At 35.7% G+C, this 15,403-nt stretch overlaps 1 protein-coding gene across 1 annotated transcript in view; it reads left to right on the top strand.

Moving 5' to 3' along the window:
- The window catches only part of LOC128724178 (protein sax-3), a 30,803-nt gene that overhangs the window by 13,423 nt on the left and 1,977 nt on the right, over positions 1-15,403 (top strand). Inside the window, exons 2-10 of the mRNA XM_053817942.1 lie at positions 4,159-4,352; positions 6,469-6,571; positions 10,497-10,781; positions 10,854-11,126; positions 11,264-12,541; positions 12,626-12,721; positions 12,804-13,044; positions 13,190-13,350; positions 14,008-14,185. Coding sequence (XP_053673917.1) covers positions 4,159-4,352; positions 6,469-6,571; positions 10,497-10,781; positions 10,854-11,126; positions 11,264-12,541; positions 12,626-12,721; positions 12,804-13,044; positions 13,190-13,350; positions 14,008-14,185 — 2,809 coding nt within the window. The remainder of the gene's footprint in view (positions 1-4,158; positions 4,353-6,468; positions 6,572-10,496; positions 10,782-10,853; positions 11,127-11,263; positions 12,542-12,625; positions 12,722-12,803; positions 13,045-13,189; positions 13,351-14,007; positions 14,186-15,403) is intronic.

The raw sequence follows: 15,403 nt of genomic DNA, 5'->3' as shown, positions 1-15,403 counted from the left end.
CCGTATAGTGGTATTTTATTTACGATGAATTATGATACGTTGGTGAACGAAATGGTGCAATCATAAGATGAAGTAGATATAAAACAACACACCAACCATAAAAGATCCAACTAGAAGTAGTGATGTAAAGTACGGTAAATGTATTTAGAAAATAGAAATTTGTTATGATTCAAAAGATAATATGCATAAGTTCCACGATATTTAAAATGACCTTATTGTCATAAGAGGTAAAAATTTCTAAATGTGTTACAGTTGTGTGAATGATTTATGAAAGAGCTCGTTTCTATTTTAACTCAAATTATTAATTTTTTAATTTGGGTATTATTCAAGTATCATTGTTTTATTGTGTGCCAATTTATGACACAATGCAATGCACATTACAATTTACATGGGATGTCGGCAGGTTTATTATGCTTAAAAACAAGTAATGAACAATTCCTAATTTTTTGTTTAGAGAGCAGTAATGATATTAATACCAGGTTTTATATATCTCATACCCGTAATGTTTCGTAAAGTTTCATTTACATCCAAGTGGTCCAGCGCCATATTTTCAATATTTCTTTTGGATTTTCCATATTTCCAATCAACTCATACAAAAGCTATCTAAAATTCCCACGAAGCATACTGCTTGGCGTGCGGTAGCAAATGGCATTCTATCGATGCAAGGGCTAGCTGGTGTAAATATATGCAAATTGTTTCGCATGAAATATTCATAACCCTCTGTGGCTGTGCTGCAAGGTTTCTGACAGAATGTCATAGCTTGGATCGCTAGGATTTCAAGTTTTCGTGGTGAACGTGTTGCATATTTTCCACCAATTTTCCATATTTTACATGCATCAAAATTCTCCTTTCTTAGCGTCTTCTTCGTCGTACAGCTATAGAATGGTTTACCCAGTTCAATCATACACAACATTTGTGCCTAAGCTAAATCGGGTTTGGTGTGAAGCTCTGGCTGGTCTTACACGTTTTGTCAAAAAGTTATTTTTGGTATAAAAAAACAAGCAAAATGTTGTTGTAACAGTTCAATTGCATTTTACCTTCAATGTAAAAATTATATGCAAATACTTGCTTAATTTCATTAGTTCATCGAATACTTATTATCTAACATTGGAAGACACGCAATATTAGCGATGCCATGTATCACAATGATTCCATACATTATAATTACAATAATTTCAATGATTCCAAAAATTAATTATCTGCAATCTTTACTGTACTGGCGCATTTTTCGTATACATAACACACATTCTGTTGTTTTTGTTGAATATTTTTAGCAACATTTAACACCATCCACTGCATATTTTGCACACTAACTCTAACAAAATATTGTTTGCTTCAACATTTTTTTTATTTCATTTACAATCTCCTATTCTTAATCGTTATATTAGTTTTTATTCTTACTAGCTATTATGCTAGGACAAATAGTGTCAATGGCCAAATAGTGATCGGAATCAATAGTGCTTGATATGTAGTTTTGTGCTGAGAACAATGGATTTTTGGGTATAATCGTAACGGCAATAATCTCGTAAAGCTTAATATTCCCTACCACCACATTTTGTAACGCTCAAAGATCTATAACTTATTGGATGGATCGTCATCTAATCGCTTCAAGGCTCAGTTGCAAGTAGAGCTACGATAAAATATGATCTAATCGTCCGATACTAAATATAACAAATCTTCGAGTTTTTTTGACTTTAACATTTTCAGTAACTAGAAAGATGTAGAAAGAATCAATCCTCTATGAAGTATGAATATGGAGAATTACACGAACGAAAGGATTTGAACAACAGCTGAAGCTAGCAATGTATTAAATAAGTTAGATGGAGTAAAATATTTGAAAGGAAAATGGAATTGACTCAACGCAATCTCTTACAGCTAATAATAATGAATTATTTCCATATTTAATTCATAATTCATATTTATTTATGATTATCGCAGGAAGGAAGCTCACTTCTCAACACATTCTATAGAGAAAAAAGTCATTTTATGTAGAAAAATATAAGACAAATATCATTTAAATTGGATTTGTATTTTTGAGCAATTGTTTGGGTCTTCTTTATAAGGGGCTGCACAAGAGACCCTATATAGCTCCTTGCTATGGAAATGGCTAAGCCACTCTTTGTTTTGAGAGAATATGGTTATGCTCTATCTTATGTTATTTTCATTGAAAGCAAACATTTATTTTTAAAATTCGCCTCTTTATAAATAACTTCACCTCCCAGCAAATTAAGGAAGAAAAAAAGCATGTGTGTAAAATTTCATTTCGAGTAGACGTTATTGGTGCTATTGTACAAATGTATGGTAATGGGCTATATTTTTGTATAACAGCCGCCCTTGTGAAAGAACAAAAAAACTCTTTCTTTTAAACTGGAAATAAGTAGGCTAGTTCGAAAAAGAGACAGGATGGTTTGTAAGTTCTAAGCAGCTATTTTTAGTTTCGTAATGTGACTAATATTCTAATATACAGATTATATATATATATGTATATATATATATATATATATATATATATATATATATATATATATATATATATATATATATATATATATATATATTTATATATATATATATATATATATATATATATATATATATATATATACATATATAAATATATATAAATATATACATACATATATATATATATATATATATATATATATATATATATATATATATATATATATATATATATATATATATATATATATATATCTACACATATATATATATATATATATATATATATATATATATATATATATATATATATATATATATATATCTACACACACATATATATATATATATATATATATATATATATATATATATATATATATATATATATATATATATATAATTATAATTATATGTATATCTTGAATTTATTCCCATTTACGATACACATTTTCTTCAAATTTTTGCAAACTAACGTTAAATCTTTCAAATACCTTAACTTAGTTTATTTCTTACAGTACAATTATCCTTATAGTAGAACGGAATCGTTCATTAGAGTTCTGGAATGTTTACCTTGCTAGTCAAGTGTGATGTGTGTTAGGGTTTTGACAAATTGAATTTTAAACAAAAAACGCCATCAGCAAACATACACCCGATCCTTATTACCCCGTTTTAGACGGTTGCTTGTGGTGAGGGGCAGATGACTAATTGTTTACTGGCAGGGCGTTCCTCATATGTCAACGCTATAATGGCACATGCTTTTTTCATAAAAATTGAACATGCAATAGTTTGATTGGTAGTGGTTATGTTTCTTTGAAAACTACAGCAACAATCAACGCATTAATTGCTTCAATTCTGGACACGGAACATGTACAGTTAGGACTACTTAGGTTGTCAGGTTTGAAATAATAAATAATAAGAGGGGTAAGTATAATTATATGTCTATAAGTAGGAGTGGAAGGTATGTATGCATGTGTGGGAACTTTTTTAAATGTGAAAAGGAGTGCTCCGGTTGAAAAACAATGACACGTAAGCATTCCAGGGTAGTAACTTTACAATAAGAAGGGATTTATGAAATTCTGTACGTATTAGCCATGTGAACGTTACTATAGAACACGCACAAATTCTGGTCCTCCAAACACAGGTGCAATCTAGAATAAATGTCAATAAGTGATAATCTTTCTACGACATCATTAGTGTACGATACAATTATTAGGAAACACTTTTTCATCGATGTATGTGATCGATCTTAGTAAGAGTTTTCATAGAATGCCATCTTTTATTAGTCAAGTATGGCTGACACAATATTACTGTTAGGTATTGCTAAATAATTGGAACATTATTGATGATGAAAATAGAGTACATTCTATACTGCGCGAATGTTACAGTTCAATATTTTTCCAGTTACTTAATATATGAACACACTTTCTAATTTGTGTAAAAACAATTTGTGATCGGTCAATGGTACTTTTCTATTTCATTACATATTTTTAGGCAATTAAATGGAATCTAACATGTGTTTCAAATGCTTACAACACAGCAAGCTATCATTCGTAAAATAATTAACAATGGCAGCTCACGCGGCCAACAATAAGTCAATAGCAAGCAGCGTGTAGTAAAGAAACCTAGCAACGCTAGGGATGTTTTTGTTTGTATGTGGAAAGTTGAAAGCCATTTCCATTCTCTCGTTCACAGCGCTTCAGATTCCTCGCATTATAGAGCACCCCATAGACACTACCGTGCCACGGCATGAACCTGCCACACTTAACTGCAAAGCGGAAGGGATACCCCAGCCGTCAATTCAGTGGTACAAGGATGGCGCACCATTGAAGATACTCCAGGGATCCCATCGGATAGCATTGCCTGCTGGTGGTTTATTTTTTCTGAAGGTAAATATCGTTCTTAATCCCTTTTAAAAATGCAAATTTGCCGAAAAACCAACAACCATTTTGTTTCACCAGAAGTACCGCAATGTCCTCTGTACAGCACTGTTACCGCTGCCCAAGCTGCGCATGATGCGAGCACGTTCCCTTTGGAACATTAATTCCCCTAATGAAACACCTTCGTGTTTCAACGAAATGTTCAAATACTGAATGTTTTAGGTCAATTCTGTAAAATCATTGAAGTATATTTTAAGCCCTACTGGTTTACAAAATATAAGTGAACGTGGTTTACTCGTCAGTGTGGAAACCATGCCAGTTTACTCCTTTGATAACTTTTTGGGAATGTGGAGGAACGTTAGCTTAAGAGTGTTGCCGCAAGTCGAAGGGTTCGTTTGGCTTCATTTGCGCAAATATTTATAGGTATTAAAATTGAAATAATTTAATGCAAAATTAAACACACACATCTCAGCCGTATTTAGACGATGACGGGTACGCACAGTGGAAATTTTTATGAAATGGTACGTAGTCCATGCATCCAGGTTTACAAAACGGTTCCATTTTTCTCACATTTTTCCGAGTTTCATAGCTACCTGTTAATAGTGAAAGCCCGGTGCAGATCTGGCAATGTAGAGACAATGTAGCAACCGTTATATCTTTAACCGCGTTTGACAAACGAGCTTTGCTGACAAAAGGATGCCGCAACGAATCCCTAAAATTAGTTAGAACGATAAAAAATGCCTCCTGCTTGCTGGATATGGTATGAACTTTACGATGAATAAATATTTGACGAAACAATCTCCTGGCACAGGAAAAAGCCACAGCTTGCTGATTAGGGATAACTGCTAGTCTCCATGTCCCGTCATAAAATGTGATGAGCTTCTTCCTTTCCGTGCTACAACTTTTTAGAAGAGAATTTTTAGAGCGAATGAAAGAATCAACCAACTGCGGCTAGCCGCAGATGCAAGGCTACTTAAAAATAAGGCTAATTATTGTTTTGCTACTCGGCGTGTTTAAGACTTTTATATTTGATTCATGAATGTCGCCTGCTGATTGAGGTTTGTTTGTGTCTACAACGTGTCCAAGATATTTCGAAATTTTCATTTTTTTTTGCAAACCACGGTTAACTAAAATGTTGACAATGTGGTTTGTAAATATGAATCTATAAAGTAGCTAATGTAATGCAATGCAATCATTTTATTTTATACAGCTTATACAACCAAAGTTACATAATATTTTACAATAAACACTTCTATAAAACTGTGCTAAAACGATTAACGAACATGCTAATGTTATATTTGGGCACCAAACATACTCAGCACTAAAGTGGTTCTGAAAATAACGAATGATTCCTTTCTTAAGTCATTGTGTATCGCCAAGAAAAAGTTTTATGTTAATGCCGATAATGTGGAAGAAAATGGCATTTGAAATGAGCAGATGAGATGGATAACATCAACAAGAGGGCGAAATGGGATAAATGGCTAGAAGTTCCTTAGAAATCTTCTAAAATGCTTTCCCTTAATCCGCTGCTACGTTGAGCATACTAACGGTCCTGCTCGTAATAATTTTAATTTAAAGATATTTATAAGTCCACCGTAAATTACCACTCCCTTGTTTAGGAACGTTCGTTGCACATATTGCTCTACGACACACAAAGCCGTGAAATGAAAAGCCGTGGTGTTACATCTAGCGTCTTTTGCTTGCTGGTAATATTCAGGCAGAATCGCAGTGTTGCTGACTCTTGCCCAACTTTTGCACTTATAAGAGGTTGTTTTGTTAAGCCAGACAAGGCTTCACCATTCCAACATAATTGAACAACCACGATTTCTTTGAGCTAAAAAAATGTGAAGAACGAAAGCTGCAATGCACTTGGGAACCCATGCCAGATTTTGATACTTTTCTCACTGGATTTTCATCCGACATGTCTACGAACTCACAGTTTCCACGCTGTTTGTAAATTGGTTCCGCTATTCAGACCGATCATCTTATTCCTGGCAGCTCTACTACATTTTCAGCAGCAGGATGGAGGTTTTTTGTTAGATGTTTTTTTTTTGTGAAATTGTATTCCTAATGCCACATTTTCTATTTTTATGTGCTCAACTTTTACTGTTCTGCTTTCGTTTAGGTAGTAAACTCGCGCAGGGAGAGCGATGCTGGTGTATATTGGTGCGAAGCTCGGAACGAGAATGGAATCGCTCGGAGTCGGAACGCTACTCTGCAAGTAGCAGGTGAGTTGGTTCATTTTTCCATTTCCTATTTTAAATTGTTTTGCACCTTTTTCTCGAGCCCGTTACGCTTCCTGCTCGTGAATAAGAAGTCGTATTAAGTAAGATGGTTTCTGGGAATGGAGCGGGCTGAGAAGTAGAACATAAATTACTTAAAACGATCTGCTTGTCGAGAACGATCTGTAGGTCGTCCGCAAAGGGAAGAAACAAGGACAGAAAGGAATATTAATTCCCAAGTGAGCAATGACGTTTGCTATTGTATCTTTTACTTTTCCCTCGGATACACAATGCCTCTATTTCTAATATCGTATAGGGCAATTTCAATTTTGCACCTTTCTCTATGTTATCAAAACACACTTTTATATTTTAATTGAGATGCCATTAAATTAATACTGCTTCTAGACATTACAAAAAAGATAATGATATTGGGCGAAAATGCTGGAGAAGAAGTAGAAGAAGAAGGTTCATGAACTATGGTTTCACTATGTATATATATATATATATATATATATATATATATATATATATATATATATATATATATATATATATATATATATATATATATATATATATATATATATATATATATATATTCTATATATTCTAGCTATCGCACAATGGAACATATTCGATAATCCTGTACCAGTACTTGAATGAACACTGGATTGTACGAATTCTGGCTGCTGCATTTCTATTCGAGTCAGGCTCAAGCTCTTGTACTGAAGCCTGTTTGTGATTTTTATTTCTCCCTTCCATTAGCACATTGCACATTCTGGGCATACCTGGCTTGTATCAAAGCACTAACCTCAACTACACCACATATGATAGATGAAGCAGTGGCTTCAGGCTCACATTCGTTTGCTGGAATGTGTATAACCAATAGGAGCAAGTAGTCAGGGTTATGTTAACATATGGCTTATCTAAACGCAAAGATCGGCTTTGATCGGGAACTGATGAACCGGGAAACCACTTCCGCTAAATTATACATTCTCTCCAATGGATGAGGTGATGAAATAAATTTAATTAAAACTAGCAACAAGCTTGTTTCAACTTCTATCGCCGTAAACAAGCCGTTCGTGTTCTATCGCTGGAGGCAAACTAATTTGATAACCTCTCGGCTTGTGAGTCGTCAGGCAAAGATGAAATTCATACCGAAATTTTTACCAGCATGTTAAACGTGTTTGAATTTAGAAGAAAAATCATCACAAAAACCTTTGAAATCTTCAGTTTAGACTTTTTTCGACTGAATCATTTTGAAGTGTACAATTGTTTACGATAAATGGTTTATTGATTGCTGCTATTAATTTAAAAACATTTGAAATTTGAGCAAACAAAAATTTTGAAATAGTTTTAATGATAGTTTTCTACGTTGAAGTATCTTTTGAATACACTATTTTTTATCATAAATTGTAAATATTTTTAGTAAAATGGTTGTATATATTGATAAACATAATATTGTAAAACATAATAAACATAAATTAACATTAATTTAGATGGATCCAGTTTATATTGTTATCCTCTCAATCGAGATAATGGAAAATTTCTCTCTTTCATAGGAAATTGAAACAAAAACTTTAAAAACAACACATAATACAAAACACATGTTAAAAATGTTACATGTTACATGTTGCTGTTTACGCAGTGCTGTAAAATTTCAACTCCCCAAATGAGAGCCAAATGAAAGCTTTTATTCACGTCCCTTTAAATAATACTCAAATAATTTAAAATAATACTCAAAATTTAAATGATACAAGATTTTAAATTTCGCCGCATATGCTTATTTTAATTTTGGCGTTAGAGTTTCATTTTGTAACACAAAATAAAAGCAGTAATACTCTAGGAATAGAAAATTAATTTGTCAAGTCCCTAAAAAGAAGGTTCGGCTTCCTAAAAAGAAGGTAAACTCTGTTTAAAAAAAACATCAGCTGCAAATTAACAAATATATTCGTTCGGGGTGACATTTTGAATATCTTTCTCAGTTATTAGGCAGTCAATAGTAAGTTGTAGAAAAAATAGAAAGTCTAAGAAGCAAAAAACTAGCGAAGCGAATTTGTAAAGAACTCGAATTGCTGGCGAGAGAATTAAAGATTGATAACAAACAGGATAGAGTAAGGTAATATAATAAGCTAAATGTGTTAGTTTTTGAGAGAAAAAAAAAACAAAAATAGAAAAGAGAGCAAGAGAGCGAGAGAGAAACCCACAAAAGGATTTTGTGAAGAAGGGAAGGAATGAAAGTTTAGAAGAATATCTGAAAAATGATAGGAGTGAGAGATAGAATTGAATTTGTCTCAAGAAAACAGCATGTTCGGTTGATAATAGGATTTTTTCGTTGAGGGTTGATCACAGCAAAGTTTGAAAGTAAAATAGCGAAGTATGCGTTAAGTGCTCTGATGATAAGCAGATAGAATCTAAAAATGTTAAAAAAAGGATTATGTAGGGAGGAAAGCGTAAAAACGACTAAACAAAACACCTCGTGTGTCGATTGTAATGTATAAAATTGCGTCAATAAAATTCATAATTTTGTAATGATGCAAATTTAAAAAAAAATACACATGATTCTATTGAGTCTTTTAAAATGCTCACTACTACACTACAAACAACCCTAAACTTTAATGATATGGTATAATTCGTGACAAACGGGTGAAATCAGACAAAATTTTCATACACATTATTCAATTAATAATCTATGAAATCATTACATATTTCAAGTTCATGTCTGTACAATAAATATAATTTCGTTATGAACATTTATGTCTTGTTCCTTCGTACAAGTGAGCACTGAACCATATATTATACAAATTTGGCGAAACATGCGATTAATGACGTAACATACGATTAATTATATCAAATGATTATTAGCATAATCATTTGATTTATCGTCTCTCTTACACGAAAGAAACGGAAAGATTCAAAAACTACATTAAACAATTCTGCGTGACAGGCCTAAGGTAAACAAAACAACGAACTCAAATTGAAAAATAAATGCAATAATGGAAATAAAATTTCTCAGGGTGTTCTTTTCCATTCTTTTCAAGAGGTATACAGCTTCGGAAAAACTATTTTGGATAAAAAAAACCTGACACCAGCCAAAATTAGTATACAAACAGAATAAATAGAATGAAAAGCGGAAAAATACATACACACATAGCATATCGGCCAACAAACCCGGCTCAAAATGCTTCTCACAACAATAAAAATCACTAGATTGAAACAGACAAAAACTCCACAAACGGGCTAGTGGACATAACGAATGGGACCAAAAATGCAAATAAAATTTCCATTTGCATTGCAGACGATCATAAACACCGCTAGGTTGGTCAGATTTCGAATGTTTTGTAGTTGTTTTTGTTTTTTTTTCTGTTTTTGTTCATGAAACGTTTTCCATCCAACGCCTAGGTTTGTTGGTCAGTTTCCCATTATGCTTCACGCCTTTGCGACAGTTTGTTCGGGGCTCGCCTTTTTGTCTGCCCACTCCAGCAATCCGGTTCAGACCGTTGCGCTGTGTAACGCGATGGAGCATTTGGCTTCCCAGCAAGACTGGCGACTAGTCCTTTAACGCAAGTGTACGCTTCCGAATTGGGAAACTGTTACTTTATTTGCTTTTACTCGTACCTCGACGCTTGTCGGGAATAGAAAAATATAGCGATAGTTGATATATGGTGGGGAGAAAGTAGGAACGGAACACAAACATTAATCGTCCCATTTGCCAGTTTATGCCAGACACTTGCAAAGGATGAAATAGTGTAGACAAAAATGCAATTCTCTATAATGCAGGTGCAGTTTTGTATTAGGCGTGTCATTCGTTTATTTATTTGCATTTATTTAAGCCGTTTTGATGGTAAAATTGAAAAATGCACTGGAACAGCAAAATAGTTTTTTAATGCTTGAGATCTCATGCTATGATTACCATTTGTTTGTTTTATAGTACTTCGAGAAGAATTTAGACTCGAGCCACAACATACAAGGGTGGCCCAGGGTGAAACAGTACTTCTGGAGTGTGGCCCTCCAAAGGGTGTTCCAGAGCCGACACTTTCCTGGCGTAAAAATGGACAAAAGCTAGATGTTGAAGCGTCAAAACGCATACGAGTGGTAGACGGTGGTAACTTAGCTATACAAGATGTACGCCAAACAGATGAGGGACAGTACCAGTGCATCGCAAAGAACTTGGTCGGCGTACGAGAATCAGCGACAGCGTTTCTTAAAGTTCACAGTAAGAATATTTATGCATATCTAGAAAAAGTACAACGTAGAATTCTACTACTAATTTGTTAAATCATTGCAGTTAAACCATTTTTGATTCGCGGTCCGCATGACCAAACGGTCGTGGAAGGTGCGTCGGTTACGTTTCAATGCCGCGTCGGAGGTGATCCTATGCCGGATGTGCTATGGCGTCGATCAGCATCGGGAGGTAATATGCCATTAGATAGAGTTCACATTCTCGAAGATAGGAGCCTTCGGTTGGAAAATGTGATCCTAGACGATGAGGGCGAGTACAGCTGCGAAGCGGACAATGCTGTTGGCGCCATATCAGCTACAGGAACACTAACAGTGTACTGTAAGTTTTTAATGTGATCAATCAAGTTTGGTTTTGTTTGTTATCAAAAGAGCTATTTTATGCCTTTTTAAGAGCATTGATGGCTCACATGCTTATCGTTATTTTCTGTGTCTGTGTGTTTTTTTTTTCTTCATAAGCTCCTCCTCACCTTTCCATAAGGCCGGTGCCGCAGGTAGTGGAAATTCCTCACGATGTATCTTTTGAATGTAAATCCGATGGTCGTCCAAAGCCAACCACATTTTGGTCGATCGAAGGAAACCGGACGCTGATTTTTCCTGGAATGTCGTTCGATCGTTTTGAAACGACATACACGCAGGAAAGTCTAACTGTTTTGACAATTCCGCAAACGACAAAAGCTGATAACGATCTCGTGGTTGTTTGCAATGCCGTGAATGCTGTGGGCTCTATAAGCGTTCGTGCCCGACTGATGGTCGCCTCACAGGACGACAGACCACCTCCCATAATTATATTGGGCCCTACGAACCAAACACTTCCTGCCAAGTCGGCAGCAGCCATGCCTTGTAAGGCAGTGGGTAATCCCAATCCAATAATTTCGTGGTACCTCGACGGTAATCCGGTAGTGCCATCGGAACGAATCAATGTTACAGAAAATGGAACGCTACTGTTACGAGAACTTGAGAAGAGCCTCGACCAAGGGCTCTACACCTGTGTGGCTAGTAGCCGTAGTGGAAAATCCACCTGGAGTGCCTATCTACGCGTGGAATCTCCAACGAATCCAAATGTTAACTTTTATCGTGCACCAGAACCCTCCGAATTCCCAAGTGCGCCCGGGAAACCACAAGTATATAGTGTTACCAATAATTCCATCACCATCTCCTGGTTGCCGAGCATCAAGTCTGGTGCTTCTGACATTAACGGCTATTTGATAGAAGTATTCTCGAGCGATATGGCGAAGGGATGGACAACGGTTCCGTTCAAGGTATCGTCCACGAGTTACACTTACGCTCCTGTGTCACCAAACGTAAGCTACATTTTTATCGTTCGGGCCGAAAATGACCAAGGACTCGGCATTCCCAGCCTCATGTCTGATGCCGTGACGATTGGGAGAGAGTTTAATCACGGTGAAAACATCAATCTCAGTGAGGCACAAGCCACTCTTTCTTCGGATCGTGTAGTGAATCTGCTCGAGGCAAACGCCACGAATGCAACCAGCGTACGGCTTGTCTGGGAAATCATTAATGGGCAGTACGTAGAGGGATTCTACATCTACTCGCGTGAAATAAACTCAAACGGCACGTATCGTACTCTAACAGTGCTACACGGTGGTGGTGCTTCTGCTTGCACAATAAACGGGTTAGATAAGTTCACAGAGTACGAGTTCTTCCTTGTGCCCTTCTTCAAATCAATCCAAGGCCGTCCATCGAATTCTAGATCAGCCTGCACCTTGGAAGATGGTAATACAGAAATCAACCCCCGAAGAGACTATCTTCGGTTCTATTAGTTTTTTTACGCTATGAATTGTTGTTTCTTTTTTGCAGTTCCATTGACACCTCCAATAAATCTAGAAGCTGTACTTTTGAACACCTCTGCCGTGTACCTTAAATGGGATCCTCCTCCTAATAGCACAATCAATGGTAACAAAATGCCTACAAATCATTGTGTTACAATTGAGATTAACGTTCGTCGCCTCCGTTTATTTGTATTATTTCTCCATAGGAAAACTGAAAAATTATCACATAATCATTCGAGGCTATGACATGCACAATATTTCGAAGGTTCTCACCAACATGACAGTTGATGGCGAAGCGCCAAAGTTACTGCTCGCGAATCTTTCTGCTGGTGTAACTTATTCTGTCAGCATTGCTGCGTCAACTAGAATCGGTGTAGGTCCTTACAGCATTCCATCGATCTTAAGGCTGGATCCGCACACTAAACGCCTTGATCACGGGTATACTAGGTGAGTCTTGATGTACATTATAGCAGATGTATTCGAAGCTTTTCTTGGTGTGGCCTGTTGGAGGGATATATTGCTTGTGCATCTTTTGTGGATTATTTTGAATCTTAATTAACCTCTCACTATTTTGCTTCACTTTCCATGACAGATATCCAATCAACCATGATTATTCTCATGATATTCTCACGCAAACGTGGTTTATTATCCTCCTCGGATCCATAATTGCTATCATCGTTTTCCTGTTCGGGGCTATTATTATCTTCCGTCGAATACAGTTTATGAAGCACAGTTCATTGAACAATATGCACGGTAAGTGATTCATGGCTGTAGTAGCGGTTCAGTTTTATCAACACTTTCACAGATCTTAAAAATATTTATTGCATTAATTACGAAAACTGATAAATGGGATTGGTTAAGCGTACGAATTTACGGGTGAGGTTTGGTGGTTGGTTAGAATATGAATTAGTAAATTCAAGGGTTTCAAGATCAAAAATCTATTTTTGAAAAGCTTCGTATCGAAAAACTACATCATTATTGCGTTTATTCATGTCAACAAATAAGCGAACAACGCCCTGACGCTGTTTCGCTACGAAGCCGGTAGCATATGTCGACAAGTTGTGCTAGATACTCCTGCCCCATACACGGAAATGAGTTTTTTTGACATGACACTAAGACGCGAGTTATATGCCAAGTCACGAATCCATTTTTAGCGCCATGGCATGTTGCGTTTCGTCCATAGAATCCCTTCGTTGCATGCGCTTGATTGTTTAATCTCGTGGCCTTTGAAAATAAGTTATGAAACTTTTCAAAACGAAACTAACGATTCTGGTGAACTACATGATACCACGGAATGGATAGTTATATACGCGGCAAAGGATGCACGATAAATCATTCACCGTTGCATTATCACTTGTACTAATTATCATACATAACGGAATAGTTGTTAACACATTTACACGATTACAGGTAATCACGCAATCGGAACTGTTCGAAAATTCCCCACACTTCCTTTAAATCCGAATGGCGTTTGGATTGATCCAGGAGGTGGTGTCTGGCGACAAGCCTCTGATGTGACTAAAGAAGCTATCACTGATTATGCACAGGTGACTGCAGCTCCAACGCTTCCTCTACCAGATTACGAAAGGTGAGAACATTAATTTTATTACTTGGATAATTCCAATAGTTTGAAAAGTTTGATTATTATTTGATAAACTGATATTATATTTAATACTTTGATAAACAGTTCTACCTCATGAAATGATTGAACAACTATTCTTGATTTTTTTCAAATTGAGTACTTAAGAATCGCTTTCGTATTCATCATTAGCAGCACTTACAGAAGATCACACACCGGTTGAATAAAATTCCAGGCTATAAAAGAGATCTTTAAAACTTTGTCTTGATTATGTTTAATGTTGTATACATTAATCAAGCATGATTCTTTAACGAAACCGTAGGGAAACATATAGGTTATGGGGAAACTGCTGGTAGGAAGTTTTGAAATAGTTTTCAAACAATCAACAGGACAAAAGAGCAAACAACATACGACACATCCTCAACGGTTTGTTCCTTTTGCCTGTCGTACCTACTAGCACGATAGCCCGCAATGGAAGCAAAGTGAAAACAAATAAAACTTCAGTATCATAAAAGGATCAGATGGGCTCACTAATTTCCTTCCCATCCAGCATCAGCTCTAGGATAATGGGGATCACTTCAAACGTTTGTTCCAGTAATGGAGTTCGTAAATTTTTGGAGGTTTGCGTTTCACACCCAAAGTTGCTGGGACAGCTTTCGAAGAAACTTTTCCCACAAATGAGAGTGTTGGCAAGGGCTACCCTCAACCGACGTTCCGTGGTATCGTCACTGTCGCGGTAAATATGCCTATGTCTTACAATACGTTCCCAAACTCGACACCTAGCACAGATATGTAGAAGTTGAACGTTGCGAATGAAGCACACAAAATTTGTTAACCAGAATCTTCACATAAACAAGCTAGCGAAGAGACTTTTCGTTCATGTGGTTGATGAAATTATTGCTGCTGTCGCAGGTGAAAACTTTTCCTGTGGATTGTTTGAATAGCTCTTTCAGATCTCCAGCAAACTATTTACTATTGGTTAATTAGCTACGTTAAAGCAAATTCTCTGAATCCGACTGGTAATTAATTTAAGATGGTTCAAAATTGGTTTCAAAACTCAGAAGCAAAAATTGATCAAATTAGTTGAACCTAAGTGAATTTCTTAGGACATGTTTTATTCCTAACCGAACAGCATAAGCTTTCCTTTTATAGTTTCGATTGCATTTAGTTCAATGAAAATCGATTCATCTATTCAGTATTTTTTCTATCAACTAAGATAAGTGATAA

This window comes from Anopheles nili, chromosome 3 (assembly GCF_943737925.1).
Source record: "Anopheles nili chromosome 3, idAnoNiliSN_F5_01, whole genome shotgun sequence".
NCBI classification, from domain to species: Eukaryota; Metazoa; Arthropoda; class Insecta; order Diptera; family Culicidae; genus Anopheles; species Anopheles nili.
The sequence above is the reverse complement of the archived record's forward strand: the minus strand, read 5'-3'. Positions and strand labels throughout refer to the sequence as shown.